The 22,264-nt window shown below is 40.6% G+C and overlaps 1 protein-coding gene and 1 pseudogene across 2 annotated transcripts; both read right to left on the bottom strand.

Annotated features, from left to right (window-relative positions):
• Positions 1 to 4,866: 4,866 nt before the first annotated feature.
• LOC143615822 (E3 ubiquitin-protein ligase SINAT3-like) lies at positions 4,867 to 7,576 on the bottom strand. Its single transcript, XM_077088844.1, has 3 exons — positions 7,383 to 7,576; positions 6,130 to 6,516; positions 4,867 to 5,440 (listed from the first exon to the last, which is right to left on the bottom strand). The coding sequence occupies exons 1-3, from the start codon at positions 7,554 to 7,556 to the stop codon at positions 5,087 to 5,089; spliced, it is 915 nt and encodes a 304-aa protein (XP_076944959.1). The 5' UTR covers positions 7,557 to 7,576; the 3' UTR covers positions 4,867 to 5,086.
• Positions 7,577 to 18,171: 10,595 nt separating this feature from the next.
• Positions 18,172 to 21,524, bottom strand: LOC143615820 (CLP protease regulatory subunit CLPX1, mitochondrial-like; annotated as a pseudogene). Its single transcript, XR_013150545.1, has 14 exons — positions 20,913 to 21,524; positions 20,769 to 20,827; positions 20,198 to 20,298; positions 20,011 to 20,111; positions 19,896 to 19,946; positions 19,740 to 19,814; positions 19,580 to 19,657; positions 19,452 to 19,508; positions 19,310 to 19,380; positions 19,139 to 19,238; positions 18,962 to 19,066; positions 18,797 to 18,859; positions 18,597 to 18,720; positions 18,172 to 18,512 (listed from the first exon to the last, which is right to left on the bottom strand). The product of XR_013150545.1 is annotated as a CLP protease regulatory subunit CLPX1, mitochondrial-like (transcript).
• Between the last annotated feature and the right edge of the window lie 740 nt (positions 21,525 to 22,264).

Here is a 22,264-nt window from a genome sequence, read left to right as displayed (position 1 = left end):
TAGCTATTCATCGTTTTCAAGACATTTGCCTTTCTGTTCTTTATTTTAACAATAATGACAACCTTTGTATTATTAACGAGCCACTAGCAAAGAGCCATGTAGACCCAAAATTTATGTATGAGATTACGCCAAAATTTATAGCAAATATTGCACAACTAAAATCAAAGTTATACCACATTTTTGGGTTAATGTTTTGATTCTTGATAACATTAAACTTTGTGTTTTGATGTCTTCAACTAGCTTGACAATAAAAGGCTTTTCTTTTCTTTTGTTTAATTGTTATTGTTACACATGATGTATCCTTTTCAAATACTCCAACATGTGAGTGAAAGATAGCATTGATCAATTTATTGGAAACTTTGCTCTTTTGTAAGTACCTACTAATAGTTGGGATCTTGAACCAATGACTTGTCTTAAGCCATAACTCATTTGCCGTTTTGCACAAGACATTAGTGTTCCGTTGACTCCATGACGAGATTCCTTTTAGCCAATGCACCCGAGCCTCCGAGGTGGGGATTCTAGCCATTTATTGCTCGCCATCCCAAAACGTAACTTTTAGCGGCTCCTAATTGTCCGAGCCACAAATGCATTGATTTGCATCCTCACCCATGCTATTTATTTTTTACCAGTATCGACCGAACTACGAATTTTTCATTGTTGTTTTTAACCCATTTCCATTTATCATTTTCATCCAAAATAACAATCAAGACTAATTTTTAAAAAAAATATTTACATACACATATATAAATTATGCGTAGGTAACATTCGAAGCATTTTCTTATATTTCACAACTCTTTAAAGTATAAAAATAATTAATTATATTGTTTTGCGTGTTACAAAAAATAAAAAATAAAATTATAAAGCTATGTATTACGTAGAACCCTGCCCTATATATATTGAAATATCCACACAAATACACAACATTTCTTGGATTAAGATCGATATTATGTGAAACATAGCCTTTAAGTCTTTGTTGAATCTTGAGCACATTAATAAGGATCTTCTACTTTTTTTTTATTTCTAGTTTGTGAAATGTGGATGGTGTTAAATGTTAATGAGAGTTTTGAGCTTGTGTGTGGTGATGGAAACTTGGAACCACATCTCCTGTTAGAAATGCCATTACAAATGAAATGAAATTTCTTTTAGTTTACATAAAGCAAACACAAGTTGGGTGATGTTTTTCACTTGATGACATCTTTCTAGGTGGACATGATTTTTTTCCTTCCGTCTATATTCAATAACAACCACCACCTTAATCGATGCTCTTTGCTCTAGTCTCCAACCTTTATGAATTTTATCTTTATATTTTTTTGAATGACAAGGATTTGATTTTGATAGTTTTTACAATGATTTAAAATATACAATTTTCTTTTCAATTTCCATATTCTTTTAATATTTTATTAACTTTTGGAAATATATATATATATATATAATTAAATTATATTGCAAACTTTGAATTATGTAATGTTTCACACCATTTTAAATTTTAAGAAACTATATTTTTCTCATAATCTAGCTAAATGAACAACTTTAGTTCACGTACAATAAAAACAAGAATAAATTAGTTTGAAAATATTATATGTCACTATTATTTATTTCTTTATAAAAACTATTAAATTAATTAATATATTATTTAATAAATTTGTCTTATGGCCAAAAATTGAAAACTTTCGAACACACAATCTAGAAGTGTTATCTCATGAATTAATAAAGTTGATTTGCAATTGATTTTCTGATGGTTAAAGTTTGAAATCTTATAGTATCGGAGTCAAAACGTGACTCATGGAGCTGTTTTAAATCAATATGAACAATTGATGTATCGTCTCAAAAATACTCACTTGAGTTTGAACACGGTTAAAAAAGAAAAAAACTTATGAAGTTGGGCCATCCTTTATTAAATTATAATCATATTGAATAGATAGAGCTAAAAATGGAAGTACCATGTGCAGTGAAAGTTGTACACTAATGTTTGGTAACGTGCCAATTATTAATTGCATGTTGGATAAAGACATGTACCAAACTACTAATACTACTAGAGTACTAGTGGTAAAATGTACTAAACTATCTCATGTTTCGCTTTAATTTCTTGTATATCAAGAAAGACATAGTAAACCTAATGTGAACAAGACAAGGCTGAGGGGTGTGGGGCTTCAACGGGGGCGCTAGAGTCCCTCCGCTCGCACCCCCAGGCGCTAACACCACACCACCGGGGCGCTAACGGGGGCGCTAACGGAGCGCTAACGCGAAAAACAATGCAGGCGTGAGCTGGTTAGCGGGAGAAGAGAGAGAGGAGCACACATTTTGAGGTATTTTGGACCGTTGGGAGCCGAAAAAAACAAAAAAAAAATATTTTCTATATAGGTTTACGGAAAAGAGCCGTTGAGCTCATATTAAATTAAAAAAAAAAATATTTTCTTAAACTATAAATATATACCTTTATAAAATATACTTCATTTCACAATTATACACCTTTCCTCCTAAAATCCTCTCAAAACTAACACAAAAAAAATGTCGTTTGAATATATTTATAAAAAAATAAATAAAAAAAATTTTCGCTGGAGCCCCTGCTGGAACCCCTCCACACCAGGGGCCAGGGCTCCAACGGGGGCTCCAACAACCCCCTTATCCAGTTTCTCTCTCTGCCACACGTCATAATATTATTGGTTGGAGCCCCCACTAAAGCCCCCATTAAAGCCCCCCACACCCCTCAGCCTAAGAGTCGGGTCATTATCTGACAAGCATCACTTCGACAAGTTTATCACATCACTATAAATTATTATGAATTTAATGAGGCATGATATATCATCTCAGACTTGTCATATATTTAACAAAAATAATTTCATCAAAAAATATTAGATTTTAAATTGATCGGTTAATATAACGTTTAACTTTAACTTATGTGGAAAGTTTAGTTAAAATTTTGAGGTATTGTATATAATCAAAAGTTAATATAAATAGTCAAAAGTGGCAACTTTTAGTATGCATATTTGGGATTGTGTTTAAAAGAGGTAAAGAGCTACTTCAGTTGTACATTATTCAATATTGGAAACTTGACTTTTGGGGATGAAATTTGGCAGCTAAGAAGTGAAGCCACAACAGGCATACGATGATTCACCATAGCCTTACGGTGGATTATATTTGTGGTTAGTAGATGGAAATGCGTTAGGTGTTCATAATCTTTGCCTTGCATCTAAACTATAAGATTGTGTCATAAACTTGGATCCATAGTCTTCAGGTATTGTTAGTAATTAGTAATTACCCATGTGGTTCACAAATAACAAGTATAGGATATACTCACTTATAGTCTTACGCGATTAAAAAAACCTATTATGATATTTACACAAACCCTACCATACCCTATCTAAAATCGGATTTAAATATCATATACTCAATTACACATGGAAATTTACAAGTTTAATAATTTGTGTTTTTAACAAATTTAATATACTATTTAATATATTTTTTTAAGTTATAAAAATATATTTAAACATTTGGTTTTGATGCATGTAAATAAGTTAGGGATAACTGGTCATGTATGACGTATCAAACAAAAATGAAAATACTCAACCAAACTCGGCCCCACTTCTATGGCCAACTATGCCTTCCCGCCCCTACATTACATGGGTGGAGGTGGGGTTCACAGAGCCGTTCTCAAGAATCATTAAAAAAATTGACCCAAAGGAGAGAAAACTATAAGTCTTTTTTTTTGTTTGTTTTATTTACTTTAAACAATTAGACTTTTAAAATGGCTTATTGAGTTATGGTTTGGGTCATCCAATTCTTTTTATACAAAAATGGGTTTAAATGAATTCAGTGATTGGGTTTAAATGTTGAAATCTTGTGATAAATTTCTAAAATAATAATAAAAAACTTTGATTAAATTTTATTGAGTCTGACTCATAGTGATCATTTATTAAAGAATGACTCTGGTTATCAAATGATTGAACAACCGGGAGTAATTTACTTACGAGACTTAGTTGACATTCATAAAAAGTGTCTAATGAATTATGAGTTTAATACATCCTCTTTAGCAGAAAGACGGATATTCCTTGCTTGTTCTTCTTCTGTAAAGAATTCTTCCAATAATTGTCAACCGAATCTTTTCAAAAAAGCACGTACAGTACTTTTATGCTTACGAGCTAAAGTTCTAGCACAAGAAAGTCTAAGTATATATTTTACTCGATACAAACTCTTTTTTTTGAAGATCCACTATGATAATGAGAAAGATTTCTGTATACTACTTTGCTTTAGTTTTTCACCAAGAAGGAATCATGATATTAAAAGGCAAGTCATTGTACCATAATTCCTTATAAAGGATGAACAAGCTTACTTTTCCTTAAATGTTTTAAATTTTTATAATTGAATTACTATATTATTGTTCTTTTTTTTCGGTTGATGTTTGATTGTTTGACCCTTATTGTATTTAGTATTTACTTACAATAGACTAAGCGTTTGTAATGAGTTTTTCAGACGATAAACATCATCTGATGAGAAAGCTAAAGTAGTGGAGGAGTAGTGACAATGGAAATTTATCAATAGTCTTGTAAAGTCTTATATAAACCTTTTATTTTAACGATATCAAGTCCTCCATGTTTAAAAAAATGGACCTAAAATATGGCGTTACATAAACTGATAAAAGTATTTATTGTTTTAAGTGGATGGTATATGTGGATGCTCATACATCTTCATTGCAGATTCTATACACATAGGCTACATGAACAAATGAAGTTTGGTATGTTCATACATCCATATGTGTATGTTAGCGGTTACTCACTATATTCGGCTTGATGGATAATTTTATATGACAGTATTTACACATAGGATACATTGTTTTGATTGAAGTAAATTACTGGTATCATATAATAGACCTTCTCCACATTACATGGTAAGTTAACTATCAAGCATACATGAACAAATGAAGAATAATTTGATAGCTATAGCCATTGGCAGCCCAAAACCTTTACACCACAGTGAACAAACCGAGTATAACAGTAGCAAGTCGAGAAACATTACAACAAAAGAATCAATCACTCATCAAAATCAACATTCAAATTCACATTCATATAAAACAGGACTAAGAATCTCGTCAGCTACAAAGATTCGGAATGCCTTGAGGGTTCTGTTGTTCCTTCCATATCTTGCCTGTAACTCTTAGTTTGAGTTCCTTTCTGTCTCCACCCGAGAAGAAAAGAGCCATGTTTCTTTGTATGATGAGTCCATCATGACTGTCCCTTACTTTCCTATGGCTATCTCTGATGCTTCTTGGCGTTCCTTCCCATGTAAGTTTCCTCCCATTGGCTCCAACCTCGAGGCTGTAACTGTAGTTGCGTGCATCTGCGTCGTCGCCCATGAACCGAAGAAAAGCCATGTAAACTGGTGCCATTCCCAGCTGAAATGCCTCAAAGTGAAGGCAGAAGTACTGCCCGAAACAGTGGAATACCTGCCAAAATAACCAAAATATTTCTGTCTATTTAGACAACAACTCACTAAAAGAAACATGGGACAAGTATTCACAAAAAGAATTCTGGGATCTCAAGTATGAAAGAAAAGAGACACACGGTACCAAATGAAATATGAGATAACAAGTATTCATGAAAAGGATTTGTATCTGGAAAATGAAACATGATACACATTCAGAAAAACTAATCTTACTATTCACCATGCATCATTCGAGTTCTATCAGGCAATATCTGCAGCAGTTTTTTATTATGCGTTTTCTCACTAAAGTCACCAGATCACCATTCTGGGTAAAATCTAATATGTGCATTGTCTGTCAAAGCAGTAAAACGATGAATATGATATGTATCTTACTTATTTGTCAAATAGTCATACTGTGTCCTCTTTATATTTTGCAATTTACACAGGACGAAGGAAATAACTTCTGTAGCGGTAGCAACTATGTTACTAAAAACAGCTGTTGAATACTTGAATGCACACAATTACATAAGCTAAATAACTAATATTATCGAAATATAAAACAAAAACTCATGCGATTAACACAGCGAAACACATAGTTGTTATGTGCATGTGACGCTAACACACAAAATGTCAATGACACATATAACATAAGAAATTATAATTCTTCCAATACTAGAAAATAAACACATTTGTAACAAAAATTAAGTTTACCGTAAGCATCCAGGTGGCGTTTTCGACTTCACGGGGGTTAGACTTGACATAACGATGATTAAACGTATAGCCAGTGTGCATATCTACTTTATGGTCCTCTTTGAGATGGGTGACAACAAAAGGTATGTCTCCTGTAACCGAGCACTCTGAGCCAGCATACGGACAATTATACGGTCTGAAATTGCACAAAGATTCATGCTTCAGTTTGCTGTAATACGGAAAAATCTCGGGGCATCCCGATGACGAATATCTGCAGGCTAGTTCAAGTGATTCTGCAACTTTTTCCAAAGCCAAACACCTAATGTCCCCTAGTTCTTGTCTGCATGTAGGGCACCGGTTTTGCACTCTTGTTTTGCAGGTGGAGCATAATGTGTGTCCATTGTGACACTGCAAATTCAAAAGATATAAAAAAAATATCAAAATAAATTGCTATTACAACTTCGAAAACAGCAAAGGCACAATCATACATTTTCACCTACAACTTAAATTCTTACAGATTGTTAATCTTAAATCTACGCTCACCTAAAACAACCGTGCCATTCAAGAAAACAAACACATTTGACTCCTTCTGTGATGACCAGTCTAAACAGTGTTCTCAGACTCTAAATTTGCTTAAAACCACCAATTAAACAAACAAAATCACCATTTAATCATGATAAAGATCCTTAGAGCTGTAAACGAACAAGGCCTTTTTCATGTTCGTCCGTTAAGCTATTACCGTACAAGCAGACGATTCAAGAACAGCTAACCGAAGGAAACTTCTTGTCCGCGTTTGTTCATTAAGGAAATGAACTTTTTTGTGAACGGTTCACGAACATGAATAAACACAAACAATGTTTTATTTGATTCGGCTACCAAGTTTGTGTTAGTGTTTTTTTTCCGAGATTCATATTCGTATGCTAATTTTACATACAAATGAATCACATAATACTCGTATATATTTTTGTTTTATAGTTCATGAATTTGCTTAAATCTATATGATAATCATTAAAAAGAATTAAAAAGCTTCTTTGAATAAACATAAACAGACAAACATTAACGAACATAAACAGACGTAAACGAATACATCATTGAACGTTCACGGACACAATCGAACAAAATTCCTGGTTCATGTGCATTCATTTATTAAACGAACAAACACAAACATTCAGTTAGTTTACAGCCCTAAATTGATCCTTCAATATATATATATCTGAAGCCTCTAGTTACATGAAAAGATTAAAATAAAAACAATCAATAATAAAGAAAGGTACCTGATGAATAGGAGGGTACATAGAATTGGTACAAACAGGGCATTCGAGCAAATCATGAACACTTGTAGCCGCCGGAGGAACAACAATTCCATTATTATTATTATTATTATTATTTAATTTTGATTTTGAAGAAGAAGAAGACAAGTGGATCTCTTGTTCATCTTCCATTTCCATTCCATCGAAAGAAGAAACACACTTGAAGAGGTAGGTCCCAGCAGAGCCCAGTTGGACCCGCAAGACTCACCTTAAACAGGGACGTCTGCGCAGAGACCAACTGGATCCGCAGGACCAACCATGCTCAGAGACGTGATGTCCTTACGCGCAGTACGCAAGCTGGTCCCGCAGGAAATGCCTCCCAATGGTGAAGGACTCCGCCTGTCCCCGCAGCCTCGGATACAAGCCATTAGGGAAGGCCACCCGCGCAGCATGGCTACACGCACAAGGCACTTAGCTCTCAATCGTTCAGTGTCACCTGAAGGAATGAGCCAAGCCGGGAGCAATCCCGCACAGAGGCGGGAGGGGGAATACTCCCGCCCAAATAAGCCAGTCCGTATACTGAAGGATCTTTTACTGTACCTGACGAGGTATGGGCAAAAGATCTGATCAGAGATGCGACAGCTCACTGACAGCAGCATGGCAGACAGCACGCCACAGCACTGTGACCAATAGCCGCCGCCTACCCACCAACTCCTGCCATACCACGTGCCTAGCCTGTAGTTGGCAGAAGAGGAAGAGTGCACGACACGCCTGCTCTGTGTCAGCCGCTACCTATCCACCACTCACAGGCAGGGCACGTGCATAGGTTACAGTTGGTAGCGTGTTGGGCCGGCTAAACCCCTTGGAAACCTACCTTCGGCTATAAATACCACAAATGGTATGACCATCTCATCTTATCATATCTTATTACATTATCATCATAATATACCTGATATCTGCTCTAGCAATCTCTTAATATACTTTTATATTTAAAGAGCAATCTAGTCTGATTCTCACGCCGGAGGGTGGTCACAAGGAGGAACCCCCCCCCTTCTCAGTGACGAGCTCACGGTGTCTGTTTTGCAGGTTATCAGAAGAACCATCTTCCAAGGGTCTAACCCCTCGTGGGAAACATCTCTCCAACCCCCAGGTTACCAGTAACCTGTCGGGGGTCCGGTTAGTGTTTCTTCATTGGCGCCATCCGTGCATAAAGCTAGAACTACAATTTTCTCCAGTTTTTTCAAAACTTTATACAAAAGATGGTTAGAGAAATTCCGGTAACCACAACCCCAGCTATTGGGGGGAATACCGGCAACACAGTTTTTACAAACACTACTCCGGCTACCGAAGCCGGAGCAAGTGAAGTAAATTTTACGAACACTACCCCACTTACTAAAGCAGGGGCAAGTGCAGTAAATGACCGCCTACTGGGATCCACCGATACCCAGTTTGAAAAACGAAGACTCCCCCGCCAGACTCTCGACGAAGTCAAGGCATGGGCGGAGGCACGACAAAAGGAATTCCAGGCTGAGTTGAACGAACGCTTGCGTTCCGTGCAACAGGCCGACGAATTCGAATACTGGGAGGATGACTCGGAGGAATCCGACTCCGACGCGAACCCTCGTCATAAGGCAAAAGGGAAGTGTAAAGAAACGAAAACCCAACCGAAAAGGCATTTTGGACAAGCCTTTAAACCAAAAAGCATAGATGGAAATCCACGAGACTTCTCTAAAACGTTCAGACCAAACGTTACAAATGCAGGAACGTCCAAATTTGCAAGGGACATTGCTGAAGCAATTGCCCCGAAGAGTGCTAAACAAATGCCTAACATAGGCACATATGACGGCCTATCTGATCCAGACGATCATTTGAACAGGTTCATAGCGGGGGCAACCGTTAGCAATTGGACGGAACCCACGTGGTGTTACATGTTCCAAATGACGCTGGTGGGGGCTGCTAGGGCTTGGTTTGATCGTTTACCGGTTAACCACATTTACGACTGGGCAGACTTCCAGCAGAAGTTTAGCCAGCACTTCAGCCAGCAGCGAAAGTATACCGAGGAGCAATGGACAATCCTCAAATGCACACGGGAAGAAGATGAATCTCTGCCAAACTTCATCACTCGCTTCAACTCAAAGAAGTTAAGTTTGGGCAATATCAGCGAGGATCTTGTTCGCGCAGCCTTCATCCAGGGCGCGCAGGACCCAGAGCTTATCCGGACCCTAACGGGTAAAGATGGAATGCCATCCACATGGGATGGCATCATGACAGCAGCCAAACGCTATGCGGAAACGGAGAAGCAACTGGGTAGAGACCTTCCGCAGAACACAAACCTTTACACCCAGAGGACGAGAGAGGACAACGTCCTCACCGCCCGATTGAACAAAAAACGGAAGCAAGGCATTTGGCAGTCAAGGGTAAACTTTGACACCTCATCCGGCTTACAGCACCGATTGGGTGAAAGGGATAATGTAAAGCCGCACCGGAACCCCAGATGGACGCCACTTACCAAAAGCGTCACTGACATATTTGCTACTGAAGAGCTCCCATGGCCAAAGCCTCCAGAAATCCGACATCGTCACGATGCTGATCGGAGCAAATACTGTGACTATCACAGAACAAAAGGCCACAACACTGAAGAATGCATAGACGTAAAAGACATGGTCGAAACATTCGTCAGAGATGGGACGCTCGCGCACCTCGTGGCGAAATAAAAGCTAAGCAGGCAGGTGCGTGTGGAACCACGGCTGGGGTAAACACGAATAAAAAATCAGCTTCAATAGAGACTACATGCTGCGTAAAGAACGAGATCCCGAAACAGGTGCGTGTCGGCTCGATGGCGCTCCCATCCCAACAACATGGAAGGGAGCTCATTTACACAGTTTGCATGTAAATCAATTCCAATTTGTAAAGAAAAGGCCAAGAGCCACTTCTAATGGAAATGATTCTCTCTAGAACATCGAAGCTGATGATTTTACATTTATACTTTTCTGGACACTAATATGCCGGTTTTCACCGCATAATTACGTGAAATCATTGCATGGGAAGGCGGTCCTACCCGCACGAACCCAATAACGTAACAAACCTTCACGCAGGTCAGTTGAAGGGGAAAAAGTTCAGCACCCAAAAATGAAAGTGCCGGTCTATCCGCATGAATCAATAAGGAAACTGAATAATAACCTGTCAACAACCGCGCGTCGAACGGTTAACACTGGTGACGACATTCACATTACGTGAAGTCGTTGCGTGGGAAGGCGGTCTTACCCGCACGAACCCAATAACGTGGCAAACCTTCACGCAGGTCAGTTGAAAGAGTTCATCCCATTAAATGAAAGTGCCGGTCCATCCGCATGAATCATGAAAGGAAAATGAACACTAACCTATCGACAACCGCGCGTCGAACGGTTCAAAACAAAATTCTTAAAAAGATGAGAAAAACCTACACGCAGGTCAGATAAGGGTAAAGTTCTGCCATCCTACTAAGTGCAAGTGACGGTTCTACCCGCACAATCACGAAAGAGGAAGCAAAACTTCACCTATTATCAACCACGTTCAAAGGTTAACTTATCCTCAAAAGATGAGAAAAACCTACACGCAGGTCAGATAAGGGTAAAGTTCTGCCATCCTACTAAGTGCAAGTGACGGTTCTACCCGCACAATCACGAAAGAGGAAGCAAAACTTCACCTATTATCAACCACGTTCAAAGGTTAACTTATCCTAAAAAAGTAAGAAAAACCAGCACGCAGGTTAGATAAAAGTTAAAGTTTAGCCATCCTACCAAGTGCAAGTGACGGTTCTACCCGCACAACCACGAAGGAGGAAGCGAAACTTTAACCCACTATCAACCACGTTCAAAGGTTCTTATTCTGAACACTTGGAAAATTGCTAATTTAAACTAAGTATGCAAGTCATAAGTTTATAAAGCAAGGAACCCAAAGAAGGAAATAACAGTCTTATACGCAAAAAGATTAATATTTCAATGATGTATTACAACAGTGGCCGGGTAACTACCCGCCTAAAAGAAATCTATACAAAGCTAAGTCTATCCTAGCGGTGGGAAGAGATCTTCAGGATCAGGCTTCAGGGCCACCTCCGCTTGGACCAGCACCGTCTGAGCGTGGCTGCCCAAGGAAAGCCTTAAGGATGTTTAGCCCATCATCAGCAGCAGCAGCCTCATTCACCTTCTCCACCACTGGATGCGGGAAGGCAGCGTACTGGTTCACAGCTTGGTCATAAGCAGCTTCAGTATTAACATTGAATAAAGGGAAGTTGGAGGGCGGAAAGCCTCTCTCAGCAAACCCTAGACCAAGCAGGAAGCCAGTCTTCTCCCCATCCTCATGAGAAGCGTTGAGGGCTGCGCTCATCGCATCGTCATAAGAGGTCTCTGAAAGGACCCGACGCGCAACCTACAAAAGAATACAAGTTAGAACATTTTCTAATTACGAGCGGAAAGCGTAAAGAAAAAGATAAAGATACCTGAGGCAACGCTTCTCGAAGCAGCCATTGGAGGGAAGCTTGACTTTCTTTGTAAGCACGTTCGGCTCCGTTTTTATCAAGGTTGGCAAGTTGAACTTCCTTGGCGGCAGCCTCTTCGACGCTTTTGAGTTTCCTTTCAGTGCGGTCAAGCACCCCCCTCTGGTCAAGGATCTCCTGCAGCTTCTTGGCATCTTCCATTGCCAAGGCGTCATGAGCATGCTGAAGAGCCTTTAATTTGCATTTAAGCTGCTCATTCTCTTCGCGAAGCGGCTCAACAACAGCTTCAGCCTTGGCAGCCCTCTCAGTTGAGTTTCGCGCAGTCTCCTTGGCCAGCCGAAGCTGTTCATTCACAGCTTGGGCAGCCTTGGAGCGGGCCTCGAGTCGCGCTTGGACTTCAACCTCGAGGGCCTTGAATGCCTTCTCCTTCTCGGCTGCGGCAGCGGCCAACTGCCGGTTCTCCTCCCGAAGAGCCCGCGCTTCAGATACATCTTTGGCGCGAGCTGCTTTTAACTTGTCGTTTTCACGACAAAGCAGCTCGACGCGGGGCTGCGTCCGGGCCTGGAGAACCCGAAGCTCATTGGTTAGCCTACCCTCTTGGTAGCTAGCCATGGCTTCCCCCAACGCACCATGAGGAGCAGCGTGGCGAGCCCAGTCCACGCACTCCACAGGGGTGCGAAGGGTTGTTCCTCGGCGTATGTTCCATCTTGGAACATACACTTCATTGGAATCCGACACTGCAAAAGAAACAAAGGCAGTTAGGAAAAGATGATAAAAATATATAAGGGAAAAAAGAACCCTACGTACCTGTAGGGTCAATAACAGGCCGATAGCCGCCAAACCCATCACCTGAACCTAAAGGAAATCCATCCAACAGGTCAGGCAGACGGGAAGGTGGCATAGATCGGCGGAAAGCCCGGCGCGTACCTGATGGTCCGGCCGTCGGTGCCGGTGGCGCAGGTATAGTGGCAGCCGCTGTGGTAGCCGTTGTTGGCACCGCCTCCTCAGCAACAGTAACCGCCGGCTCCGTGAAAGATGCTGTAAAAATTGCACTCACGGCCGGCGGAGACACCTCAGCTGGAACAGCCTCAGGAAGGCTGGAACCAGCGGAAGCAGACGCAGGCGCCTGGGTCGACGCCTCGGGAAGGCTGACCGAGCCTACCGTCATTGGCGGGGGAATACTTGCTCCAACTCCACCCTGGAATGCGTCAACATCCACACCTGCACAAGCAAAAGTGTTGGAAAAATTTATTTGAAACAACAAATCTAGACAAGAATTGTGGGGGTACTTACGGGGTTTCTTGAGCTTGAACGCACGGACGAGCGGGGGCGAACCCGATGGAGCCAGCCTCTTGACACCGGTAACCGTCGTCGTCGCTGCCTCCCCGGAGGTAACAGCTACAGCCTCCGGAGCGGTGGTCTCCTCACCACCGGGCTTCCCCGCCACCTCTGCACTGTCTGACTCGGAGTCAGATAGGACTACCGGGCCGGCAGTAGACACCTTTTCCTTACCCTTCCCGGCGGCAGCCTTTTTCTTCCGCACCAGTGGAGGACCTTCTGCGGATTCCTCAGAAGAAGAAATGTCAACAACTCCAGCAGCAGGCACAGCATTGAGGGGTTCAGGGTAGAAGATAGGCTTACCTGGCCGTCGGTGGCTCAGGATCTCTTGGCCCGGCGGGTAAACCTCCACGAACCGACCCGCGGTCTGCTCTAAGATGGGCAACTCGTTCTCATCCAGAGCACGAGTACCCATCCGCGCGGGACCATCTTCCTCCCGCGGATTCAGGAGCGACTGAAGATCGTTCCCCTCTGAAATCAACAAGAAAGTTAGTAAAAATCGAAGTCAGCAAAATGAAACAAGACGTACCATAAGGGACAGAGTTCGAACCATATTCAAGGACGATCGGAACCTTATCCGCATTCGCCGCCTTCCACACCCGGCTCATCCCCAACATCACCATCGCCGACTCCGGAAAACGGAAAACCGGGGACTGGACCCGGGAAATCTTCGAGAACCATTCCGCCTCCTCGTAGTTGAGGGCGGGAAGGTTCGGAAGCGCCTGGCCATTCTTGAACTTCATGGCGATGGGGATGGCGCGAGCGGATATGAAGAAGAACTCTCTTCTCCATGAGCGAAGACTCCGCTCGGTGGTACAAATCTTTAAACCCTTGATACGGGTTGTAAGAGTGTACCACCCTTGGATGCACCTCCATGTATAGAAGGTCATCAGGCGATCAACGAGGGGCTCAAGGCCCAGTATCCGGCACACCCACTCAAAGTGCCGGACCTTGGCAATGGCCATGGGGTGCACCTCTGTCAGGTGCACACCGTGCCTCTCTAGGACACGGTACACAAACTTTGTCAACGGAAACCTAAGGTTCCCGTAGACAAAGAATGCAGCATAAACCCCGATCTTGCCACTAGGGGCATCGTACACAGTATGGTGGGGTTCAGGAAACTCAGGCTCGAGAGACTCGAGCATGAACTTCCTGATGATATACTGGTACAGATCGACAGGAAGAGAGCACTGGCATTCGCCAGCAGTCTTCTGGTCATCAGCATCATGAGAAGACATGGTGGAAGAAAGACGAAAAGAGATTTCAGGGTAATGCTTTACTGAACAGAAAAATTCGCCGGAAATTACTTGAGAAGAAGAGATGAAAGTAGAAAGTGTGAATTGCAAATAACCTTCTCCCCCTTTATATAGCAATCGCAATTAATGCGATGAATTTAATACGGAAGAGAGAGAAATCAAAGGTGCAATGAAACTATGACGCGTGGCAAAAGCAAACTGGCAACATCTGTCACAAGGACGTATGCCAGAGATTTCGCGGCTACGCGCTCGAAATCCCTTGCCCACGCGCCTGAAAAAAGCAACTGGAATGACCATGTTCTGTCACGTCACCATAACTCCCTGCACGTCCTGACACAGTCAGAAGAAACCGTCGCACGACGTTTCAAAGGTTTGGACTTATCTTTTCACCAACCTTTCGAATTTCAAAATTCAAAATTTAAAAAGAAGCGGGAAAATACCCCCTTACCTTGGCGAACAAGTAACCATAAGACGGATGCGGGTACAGTGTTAAGGCAAAACCCTTCACATACCTAGCACCCGCAGGGAATTGAAGCCAAGAAAACCTTGGCGAACAAGTAACCATAAGACGGATGCGGGTACAGTGTAAAGGCAAAACCCTTCACATACCTAGCACCCGCAGGGAATTGAAGCCAAGAAAACCTTGGCGAACAAGTAACCATAAGACGGATGCGGGTACAGTGTTAAGGCAAAACCCTTCACATACCTAGCACCCGCAGGGAATTGAAGCCAAGTACCTCGGCAACCAAGTAACTATAAGACAGGTGCGGGTACAGTGTAAAGGCAAAACCCTTCACATACCTAGCACCCGCAGGGAATTGACGCCAGGAATACCTTGAGAGTAAAGTAACCGTAAGACGAGCGCAGGTACAGTGTTAAGGCAAAACCCTTCACATACCTAGCGCTCCGCTGGGAATTGAAACCAAGAAGGATCTTCTGGGCAATGCTTGCGGAAACGGAAATAGCATCCCCGCATAGCGGGAACATCGAGAACTACGTTGTTTGAAGCTCCAGGATGGAATTGGTGGTCTTAACATAATTGATCACTATGTTCAGAACTACCAAAACCTCATGGAAAATACATACAACTGGGACTCAATGCTCCTGACTTGCGAGGAGGTTACAGACCTACCCGCATCATACCCAAAGACCAAGCAGGAAACTCGGGCATTTCTGCAAGTGACAAGGACTTCCGCGGAAAGAATCCCCATGGAAAACCTTACAAAACCCTTTTCAAAACCCTTTGCTCAAGTCCAAAAGTTCACCTCACTTCATTAAACACTCATGAGAAGAACATTGGACTGGGGGGACTTGAAGAGGTAGGTCCCAGCAGAGCCCAGTTGGACCCGCAAGACTCACCTTAAACAGGGACGTCTGCGCAGAGACCAACTGGATCCGCAGGACCAACCATGCTCAGAGACGTGATGTCCTTACGCGCAGTACGCAAGCTGGTCCCGCAGGAAATGCCTCCCAATGGTGAAGGACTCCGCCTGTCCCCGCAGCCTCGGATACAAGCCATTAGGGAAGGCCACCCGCGCAGCATGGCTACACGCACAAGGCACTTAGCTCTCAATCGTTCAGTGTCACCTGAAGGAATGAGCCAAGCCGGGAGCAATCCCGCACAGAGGCGGGAGGGGGAATACTCCCGCCCAAATAAGCCAGTCCGTATACTGAAGGATCTTTTACTGTACCTGACGAGGTATGGGCAAAAGATCTGATCAGAGATGCGACAGCTCACTGACAGCAGCATGGCAGACAGCACGCCACAGCACTGTGACCAATAGCCGCCGCCTACCCACCAACTCCTGCCATACCACGTGCCTAGCCTGTAGTTGGCAGAAGAGGAAGAGTGCACGACACGCCTGCTCTGTGTCAGCCGCTACCTATCCACCACTCACAGGCAGGGCACGTGCATAGGTTACAGTTGGTAGCGTGTTGGGCCGGCTAAACCCCTTGGAAACCTACCTTCGGCTATAAATACCACAAATGGTATGACCATCTCATCTTATCATATCTTATTACATTATCATCATAATATACCTGATATCTGCTCTAGCAATCTCTTAATATACTTTTATATTTAAAGAGCAATCTAGTCTGATTCTCACGCCGGAGGGTGGTCACAAGGAGGAACCCCCCCCTTCTCAGTGACGAGCTCACGGTGTCTGTTTTGCAGGTTATCAGAAGAACCATCTTCCAAGGGTCTAACCCCTCGTGGGAAACATCTCTCCAACCCCCAGGTTACCAGTAACCTGTCGGGGGTCCGGTTAGTGTTTCTTCAACACTCGATGTTATCCAAATCCATTATTATTATTATTATTAATCTCAATCAACGAACTGATGGATCGACTGATTGTTGAATTGAACAAAAGCGTCCTGTTCTGTCCTCTCTGTAAAACTAAAAAAACAGAAAGAAAGAAGTTGTTTCCTTCAGTCAACCACGTCTCCCGTCTACGTCTCACTATTTTTTTATTTTTGTAACTTTTATCTTTTTTTATTTTTTATTTACAACTTGCGTGTTGGACCGGTTGTTCATATGATGAGTGACGGGTTGTCCAGATTTCCAACGGTGCTTTCAGAATTTTTAACGAGTCGTCAAGATTTCTTTTTTTAACGGGACGTTTGTTCATGTGTAGTTAGAGTCATGTTTCCTTTAACCAAATTACCCTCCACCCAATAGAACACACGACAACTCATAGTGGCTTTCTACAATTTTTGACACGATTTTACCTTTTTTTTAATGTCTGGTGTATAGAATAACGTTCAACTAAAAAGTTCGTTTAGCCTAAAACCCTCGCCAATTCTTAATTTTGGCTGGATGATGGTAGTCACTTTAATGAGTGGTTATTTTTTTAAGTGTTTAAAATTCGTTTATGTTTAGAGCGGGTTGTCTCGAAGACTTCCGCAAAACCCTAGATGAGTTTGGTGGGTCATGACATTATACAAGTTAAATTAGAAATGCTAGTATTCACCTTAGTACAATAAAAGCAACACAAAAAGGAAAACCGCTGTTAATAGATGTTGTGTAACAAACTAAAAGCTATGTCTAACTAACTAACTAACTAACCAAGTATGATTATTGTGAATAGAGAAAAATGGAAAATTTTTCATTTCAACGGGTATGATCATCCAACAATAACAAGATCATTCGTAGTCGATATGATAAACAAAACATTAAGTAGGAAAAAAACCATTTTAAATATTCATTTCATATATTTGTTGTGAATGTGAAAAAGGAAAATATAATAAAGAAAGGATAAACAAGTATTATTTAGTCGAATATGTACAACGATGAGGAATTAAATATAAGAGATTTTTGTAAGAAACAAATTTTATGGATCAAAATGTTATTTAATTAAATGATTTGAATGTAAATAGAGATTCCAATGTGAAAGTTCTAATATGTTTAATAACTATTTTCGGTAAAAGAAAAAAAAACAATAAACACTAAAACACACTGTTGTTATTGTAATATGCTATGAACCTCACCAATGTGTTTACTAAATTATCTTGATTCATCCATAAAGATTAAAAGTTCCATATCATTAAAGTAATCTTTGGTTGAGTTTGAAAGCAAAAATGGAATGATGAAAGGGTGGAGTAGGTGGGCAACATCAATCCTTGGTGTACACTCTTTACAACTATTACATAATGTTATCTTACAGCTTAACATTTAGGATCCTACTTTCACCCATAATTTCATATTTATTATTTCTTTTAATAAAATAACCATCCATGCTTCCATGTACTTATTATAATCTATGTTTTCACATTACTTTTTAACTTATTAAATCATTATTCCTCATCATTAGAGCTTATAGAATAGTACACATTATCTATACATACATATAATAAATACCATCTCCCTGTAATTTACAAAGCAGCGACAGACGGCAACTCCGCCTCTGTTTCCGCCTCCTCAGCCTCAGCTCCGCCATCTGCCGCCACATCTTTTACATTATGATGTCGTGACAGATAAGACTCAAATGCACCCTCACCATGGAGGATTTTAGCCCCACAACCGACAGCCCCCTCGTCAACCACCACAGCTTCTATAATATCTTTACCGCTTCTTACATCAGGAATCTGCAACAAATTCATAAATCATTTACCACACTATTATTAACAAAAAAACGCATATAATTGAACAAATAGACAAAAGTTACAAACCTCATACATGGAGTCCATCAATATATTCTCTAGTAACGCCCTCAATCCCCGAGCACCCGTGTTCTTAGTTATTGCTTTTCTTGCAATTAATCTCAAAAGCATTTTCTGTATAATGTAGCTTAACCTGTAAAAAGACGTTTCATTTATTACATTAGTAAACACGTTGAAATGGAAAGATGAAGATGAGGAGAAAGACTTACGCCATTCATCTTAAATAACTTCTTGTATTGTTTGCCTAACGCGTTCTTCGGCTCTGTTAATACCTACAACATAACACATTATTGCTCCTCAGGCTATTATTGTTAGAGTAATCATAATTATTAACATTAAAAGTGGACAAAATAGTCTTAGGAATAAAAATATACTTGGACAAGTTGATTTTCTGTAAGAGCTAATAAGTTGACAAGAATTGGAAACCGTCCAACGAATTCAGGTATCAGACCATACGCAATAAGATCACTACTTTCAACCTGAAAAACAAACATTAACACCATTAATATAGAATGCTAAATTTAAAATTAAATTTGTTTGTGATAACTTACAGTCTCCAATAAGGTCGAAGTTACAGCAGCAGTTGTAACACCTCCGGTTCTCATGTTTGCACGAACAGGTGCCCCAAATCCAATAGAAGAATCCTGCCGTCTGAAACAAGCAAAACTACCCTTTATTTCTAATTCATAAAACAAAAAAAAATATTATTAACTAACAAATACCTTTCTGAAATGGTTTTTTCCAAATCTATAAAGGCCCCTCCACAGATAAACAGGATTTCTTTGGTATCAATCTAAAACAAATACAGTTACCGTTAGATACGAAAAAAACCAAGAATTGAACAACAAACTTGGTGCAATTTACCTGAATGTTGTCTCCTCTAGGATGTTTCCGTGCACCTTTCTCAGGGACATTGACTACCTGATACAGAGGTCAATTATTTAAATAATTTATTCTCCATACACGAAAAATAAAGTAACATAATGACGCACCGTGCCTTCTAGCATTTTTAATAATGCCTGCTGCACACCCTCACCGGATACATCTCTGCTAATGTTAACACTCTCAGCCTGTGAAAATCATGAAATTAAGAAATTAATAGCTGTAACATATAATGAAGTTCAATATTATGATAAATAATTACAAAAATACCTTCTTTGTAATCTTGTCAACTTCATCAATATACACAATGCCCTGCTGAGCAGCTGCTGCGTTATAGTCAGCAACCTAAATTATGTAGTTTAATAACAACTGATCAAATGTCTAAACTGCGCATTGTATGTAATAGAATTTATACAAGACACATACGGTAAGAAGCTTGTATAGAATGGACTCCACGTCTTCCCCAACGTATCCCGCCTGCAAATTACTTGAGGTTTATTGGCATGAAATTCACTGTTAACTCACGAAACTATTTAGCAACTTAATGTGAATTAAAGCATGCCTGAGTGAGTGTAGTAGCGTCTGCAATAACAAAAGGAACGTTGACTAAGCGCGCGAGTGTTTTTGCAAGTAATGTCTTCCCTGTTTTCAAATAAATAACAAGTACATAGGTTAAAATACAAATCCAAAAAATGCTTGAATAATCACATTGGAAGATGAAAGAATACCTGAGCCCGTTGGCCCCATTAGAAGAATGTTACTTTTCTCAAGTTCTACGCCATCATCATCATCATCATCCATGGCATTTGTCTTGTCGTTCCTCAAAGGCCTAACTTTGCAAGTTTAATAGCATATATCAGGCGCATTTAGTACCTATTTAACTTGCATACAATAATTCCATCACAATGTATGATCATCAAAATTAATCTTTAAAAGTGATTATCTGATAACTGCAATTTCTGTCAGTTTATGGTCAATAAAATCAGTTTGATACAAACCTATAAAAAGGTAGGACTAAAATAACTTGTATCAACTTATTCTATCCATTACTTCCTATTAACAAATTTGAATTTGGAAAACAATCAAAAGTTAACTTCAAGCACCACGTTTTCTCGTGACAGATTATCTGATTCTGTTTACAAAATGCACACCAAAAACACCTCTTAATCACACAACTCTATCTAAATACCAACAAAAATTTTCTACATTTAAAGACACAACAAGTAATCGCAAACTTATCACACAAGTATGCAGCTCAAAGAATCAAACACCAACTAAAACAAGACAAACGGCGCTTACTTCTCTGAACCGTCACCAGAGATCCTCTTGTAGTGATTGTAAACTGCCACTGCAAGCACCTGTATCATTGCATAAAAACTTATTACAGCAAATGACATAAGTACATAACATAATAACCAATAACATACTTCTTAAAGCATTAACCTTTTTGGCTCTTTGTTGACCAATGACAAACTTATCAAGCCCTTTACAAATCTCTTTAGGAGTCGGGAAACTATTACCCATACCCGCCCCGCCCCAACTCCCTTCTCCAGAACCCGAACCCGATACCGGAACCGCCTGAGAAACAACCCCGCCACCGGGAGGCTGCCAAACCTCAGGTGGGTCCCCATATTCATCACCACCACCACCGGCACCAGCAGCAGCAGCAAGATTAACAAGAGTCCTGTTATTGTTAATAATAATAAGTTCACCGGAGAGTGAAAAGGGTTTGAAAGATTGGTGATTATGGGGATGTAACTTGTTGGGAATTGAAGAAGTGAAATGGGAATTGGGTATTCGGTGGTGGGTTGAATTATTATTACGAAAGCATCTGAATTTGGAGAGTGATGATGATAAAGACGCGGTGGCTTTGGATGACTTTGATCTCAGAGCAGCAGCAGCGGCCATGGAGGTTGATGAAGGTTAAAGATTGGTGTTTGACGGGAAATTGTTGGGTTTTGGAAGCTGGGCGAAATGGGTTTGATTGGAAAGATGGAGTTTTTGAAAGAAATTTGTGTGATTGAAGAAAACAAAAATAATATAAGGATTTTGAGTGTGGAGTTAGGTAAGTTTTAGGGGTCGAATAAATGAGTTGATGAGGAAGATGGCTGTCAGGTGACTCAGGGTCGGTTTTAAGTTTTAACTAGGACGGGCAAATGTTTTGTCGGGTCGGGTCGGGTCGGGTCGGGTCGGGGTTTCGGGTCACAAGGTTGGAGCAAATCGAATAAAAGAACTGTTGTTTTGGCTCGGGTCAGGACTGATTTTGGTTGAAAGTTGTTGGGTTAGAACGAGTTTTGAGTGAAAAATAGTTCTTTTTTAAAAATTTGTTGTGAATTTTAGCTTTGCTTCTGACTTCGACACTAATTACACGCATTCAGGTGTTAGATACATGTGCCACGTAGATTACACGTTTATAAATGTTAGTTACGTGTGCAAATGTAGTTGTGTGGATCAGAAAACGTGTGTCTAGCGCCACGCAACACGTATAACCCAGCTCCATATGAATTAAACCAACACTCCAAATAAGTAGCCTACAATGGTTATGTGCATGTTGTCGGTTACGGGGTTCACACATCGGTTACATTTGAATATCTAGTCCTTATAAATACCAGGATGATATTTTGTGTTGAATTACAAATTCATTCATTTAAGTTTTATGACTTGGTTTTCATTTGCATTCTCATTTTACATGTATGGTTGTTATTTGTTAACATGTTTGCAAAAAAAACAAAAACAAATTAATTTTGTGAAAATGGTGATTTTAAATACTTACAACACAAAATACTAAACGAGTT

This window comes from Bidens hawaiensis, unplaced genomic scaffold, assembly GCF_021521415.1.
Source record: "Bidens hawaiensis isolate Kalapana, Puna unplaced genomic scaffold, B.hawaiensis_p1.1 tig00044483_1, whole genome shotgun sequence".
NCBI lineage: Eukaryota > Viridiplantae > Streptophyta > Magnoliopsida > Asterales > Asteraceae > Bidens > Bidens hawaiensis.
This window is presented reverse-complemented; position numbering and strand designations above follow the sequence as displayed.